Below are 4873 nucleotides of genomic sequence, written 5' to 3' on the forward strand. Positions count from 1 at the left end.
ACTCACAACCCTACCGAATGTTCCAGAATTGATCTTGTGATCTTGCGGTTATGGAGAATCAGAGACAGATGGATGATGATTCAGGCTTCGAGCATGTGTATTTAACACCTGTTGGTGCAAGAGGAAAAGGCAGATTTCAGGTTGAGAGAGTTAGGGTTTTACGAATTAGTGTGTTCCTTCCTTGTTTGTTTTTCCCTTATGTTCTAATGAAATCATTCTTACTGTACATTATTGATTGATAATGAAATCCCTTATTGTGAGCCTTGGAGAGTGGATGTAGGCTGTAAAGCCGAACCACTATAAACTGTTGTGTCCTATTTTATATTTGTTCTTCTTATTTTTCCATTTATCTTGTGTTTAATCGTTGATTGATGACCTGTTTGAGACTGATTTAGGTTTAATCATAAACCCTAGAATCTTAACAAATTGGTATCAGAGCTCGATTGAAGGTCCAGTTAGGGTTTCTCTGTTTCAATCTTGCCTAAATACATTTCTCTAAGTTTCCTTAAACTGATTCCTTCTCTGTTGCTGAATGTTTTTTTGATCTGTGAGAAAACATGTCAACTAAATATGAGCTTGAGAAGTTTACAGGTGAGAACGACTTTGGACTATGGAAATAAAGATGGAGGCAGTACTGGTTAAAGAGGGCTTGGCGTTAGCTCTGAAGGGAGAAGATGAGTTACCTGCAACATTAACCACTACAGAAAAACTAGACATGCTGAACAAGGCCAAGAACTCGCTAATCCTTGGCTTGGGTGACAAAGTGCTTCAAGAAGTCAAAAAAGAAAAGACTGCTGCAGAGATATGGAGCAGGTTAGACTCACTTTATCAGTCTAAGACTGTGCCTAATCGTTTATTTCTAAAACAGAGTTTATTTGGGTTTAAGATGGATGAAAAAAAATCTCTAAAAGATAATAAGAATGATTTTCTAAGATTATACAAGATTTAGAGAGTATTTCCATTGAAATTGGTGATGAGGGCCAAGCTGTGATTTTGTTGAATTCACTACCCAAATCCTACTCGAATTTTGTACAGACATTGAAATATGGTAGGCAGACTCTAAAATTAGAAGAAGTAGTAGAAGCTATCTTAGCTAAGGATACTGAAAATAGAATTAGGGATAAAAATGTGAGTGATGGTGAGGGTCTTGTAGTAAGAGGAAGATTTGAAAAGAAGAACTGGAAAAGGGGAGGGCAAAATAGACATAGGTCTAAGTCCAAACCTGGGAAATGAAAGTGTTTCTTCTGTCATAAGGAGGGTCACCTTAGGAGAGACTGTCCTGAGAGAAAGAAGAAGAAATATGAGAAAGAGGATGATGGAGGTAGTGCAGGGGTAGTATCAGAAGGTTATGAGAGTTCAGAGGTCCTAGTTATTTCAGAGGGCAGTACTAGGGAAGAGTGGATTTTAGACACTGGTTGTACCTATCATATGACACCTAATAGGGAATGGTTTAGCTCATTTCAACCTTTAGATGGTGGGAAAGTAATGATGGGAAACAATGCTGTCTGTCATATTAAGGGAATAGGATCTGTTAAACTAAATCTCCATAGTGGATTAACTAAGACACTTACTGATGTTAGGAATGTCCCTAACCTAAAACAAAATCTTATCTCTCTTGGAACTTTAGACTCTATAGGTCTGAATTATAAGGCTGCTAATAGGAGTCTTAGTGTCTTAAAGGGTTCTCTGGTTGTCATGAAGGTTGAGAAAAAAAATGGACTGTATGTGTTGAAAGGTAGGATTGATAGTGGTATGGATAATTTTAGGTCAACTGAGGAACTAGATAAGACTACCTTGTGGCGTAGAAGGCTTGCCTATGTTAGTGAAAAGGGCTTAGGTGAACTCAGTAAAACCTACTGGGTGGGGATAAAACAGGGAATCTGAATTTTTGTGAGCATTGTGTATTTAGGAAAATGTGCAGGGTAAAATTTGGGACTGGATAGCCCTACTCAAGCTCACCACTTGAGTATGTGCACTCTGATTTATGGGGACCATCTAGGCATTATTCACTTGGAGGGTGTAGGTATTTTTTTAGTCTTGTAGATGACTACTCTAGGCATGTTTGGATTTATTTTCTTAAAACCAAGGATGAAGCCTTTTCTAGATTTAAGGAATGGAAAACCATGGTTAAAAAGCAAAGTGGAAAGAAACTAAAAAAGTTAAGAACTGATAATGGTTTGGAATTCATTAACGAGGAGTTCAATAACTACTGTAGAATTAATGGGGTAGTTAGACATAGGACAGTGAGACACACTCCACAATAGAATGGGCTCTGTGAAAGGATGAATATGACTATTCTAGAAAAGGTAAGAAGCATCCTGTCATGTTCCAAACTTCCAGTCAAGTTTTGGGCAGAAGCAACCCATACAGTCTACTTGATAAACAGAACACCTTCATCAGCTATAGGTTTTAGAGTTCCACTTGAAAGGTGGACTGGTCATCCTATAAACCTTGAAAACCTTAGAGTTTTTGGATGTCTAGCCTATGTTCATTCTAAGGATGAAAAGTCAAAACCTAGAGCCATTAAATGCATTTTCTTAGGATATCCAGATGGGGTTAAAGGCTACAAGTTCTGGAATTTAGAAACTAAGAAATGTATTATGAGTAGAGATGTCATATTCAGAGAAAATACCCTACCTGGTTTAGGAAACAAACCTGATGAATCTGAGAACTCTTATTCAAAAGCTGGACACCTAGAACTAGAAGTGACAGACTCCAGTTTTAGCCCAAGTTTGAATCAAGGTGGAGTTGAGGAGTTAGATACTCATGAGGAAGAACCAACTGGTGATCATCAAGTAGGGTAGAATACTCCAGGTGTAGATACTTCAAACTTGACTGATTATCAATTATCAAGAGATAGAATTAGGAGAACAATCAGACCTCCAAGTAGACTAGGATATGCAGACTTGGTGGCTTATGCACTTCAGGTGGAAGAAGAGATGAATGATGAACCTAAGACATTCCAAGAAGCAGTTTCTGGATCTGAAAAATTGGAATGGAAGAAAGCCGTTGAGGAAGAATTTGATTCTCTTATGAAGAATAATACATGGGTTTTGGTTGATAAACCAGAAGACTGTAGGGTGGTAAAATGCAAATGGATTTTCAAAAGGAAACCAGGTTTAAAAACTCATGATGCACCTAGGTACAAGGCTAGGTTAGTCGCAAAAGGGTTCACACAAGTAGAGGGGGTTGACTATAATGAAATATTTTCTCTCGTGGTCAAGCATACATCAATTAGGGTCCTGATTTCTCTAGTAGTTCAATTCAATCTGGAATTAGAACAACTTGATGTGAAGACAGCTTTCTTGCATGGGGATTTAGAAGAAAGTATTCTAATAGAGCAGCTTGAAGGGTACAACAGTGCTACAGATAAAGTTTGTCTATTGAAAAAATCATTGTATGGTTTGAAACAGTCACCATGACAGTAGTATAAGAAATTTGATTCTTTTATGTTAGAAATAGGGTTTAATAGATGTAATTTTGACAGTTGTTTTTACTATAAAAGAATCTCAGAACTGACACATATTTTTTTACTGTTGTATGTGGATGATATGCTTGGGGTATGCCATGATAAATATGAGCTGTGTCGACTGAAGAAGTTACTGAACACCAAGTTTGAAATGAAAGAGCTGGGTCAAGCTCAAAAAATTCTTCTGAAAGTCTAAAGTTAGTCCAGCAGGACTACACTGAGAAAATTCTGAAGAAATTCAACATGTTGGATGCTAAATCTGTTCAAACTCCTCTCGGTGCTCACCTAAAACTTTCACATGAGTAGAGTCTATAGACTAAAACTGAGAAGCTTGAAATGGCAGGGATACCTTATGCTAGTGCATTGGGAAGCCTAATGTACTTGATGGTATGTTCCAGACCAGATTTAGGTTTTGCTGTAAGTTTAGTTAGTAGATTTATGAGCAATCTAGGAAGGACTCACTGGATGGCTCTTAAATGGATTATGAGATACTTACAAGGAACCAAATCAGCAGGAATTGTTTTTAAGAAAAACCATAGTTGTGATGACTGTGTTGAGGGGTTTTGTGATGCAGATTATGCAGGAGATTTAGACAAAAGGAAGTCTATATCTTGGTTTGTTTTTACTTTGTGGGGAAACACTGTCAGTTGGAAATCAAAATTGCAGCATATGGTTACCCTGTCTTCAACTGAATCAGAATATGTTGCATTGACTGAGGCAGCAAAGGAGGCCACCTGGTTGAAAGGTCTGATCAATGAGCTAGGTATTGAGCAACAGACAGTGAAGATTAACAGTGATAGTCAGAGTGCGATTCACCTTTGTAAAAACCAAGTTTACCATGAAAGAACCAAACACATTGATGTCCATCTTCATTTCATCAGGGAAATGATTGAAAGAGGAGAAATCGAGATTGAGAAAATTGATGGATCTCATAATCCTGCCGACATGTTCACAAAATCTGTCCCATTTGAAAAACACAGGCTCTTATGAGCTTGCTTCAAGTTCAAGAGTGAACTGGTAAATTTCCAAGGCCACATGGGGGGTGGAAATCAAGAAACCAAGGTGGAGAATTGTGGTGATGTGGCTCCTTATTTGCCATGGTGGAAGTCAACTTAAGTGTTAAAGTCAAACTCTCCTATGCGACGTCGTTTTTTGGCCAAACCTAATATGTTATCTGTTTGGGTTATCTCATTTTGTGGTAGACTTCATTCCTCTCTCTCATTTCTATTTTGCTTTGACAACTCATAACCCTACCAAATGTTCCAGAATTGATCTTGTGATCTTACGGTTATGGAGAATTAGAGACAGCTAGATGATGATTCAGGCTTTGAGCATGTGTATTTAACACCTGCTGGTGCAAGAGGAAAAGGCAGATTTCGGGTTGAGAGAGTTAGGGTTTTACGA

At 37.9% G+C, this 4873-nt stretch overlaps 1 protein-coding gene across 1 annotated transcript; it reads left to right on the forward strand.

The window, feature by feature from the left end:
* The first annotated feature begins 3805 nt into the window (after positions 1-3805).
* Positions 3806-4459, forward strand: LOC116106253 (secreted RxLR effector protein 161-like). Its single transcript, XM_031392601.1, has one exon. The coding sequence runs from the start codon at positions 3806-3808 to the stop codon at positions 4457-4459; it is 654 nt and encodes a 217-aa protein (XP_031248461.1).
* The last annotated feature ends 414 nt before the right edge of the window (positions 4460-4873 follow it).

Source organism: Pistacia vera, unplaced genomic scaffold, assembly GCF_008641045.1.
Source record: "Pistacia vera cultivar Batoury unplaced genomic scaffold, PisVer_v2 Contig117, whole genome shotgun sequence".
Lineage (NCBI taxonomy): Eukaryota > Viridiplantae > Streptophyta > Magnoliopsida > Sapindales > Anacardiaceae > Pistacia > Pistacia vera.

What these genes read in the sequence shown, in the direction of transcription:
- LOC116106253 (XM_031392601.1), top strand. Translation starts at nt 3,806, where the DNA reads ATGGCAGGGATACCTTATGCTAGTGCATTGGGAAGCCTAATGTACTTG.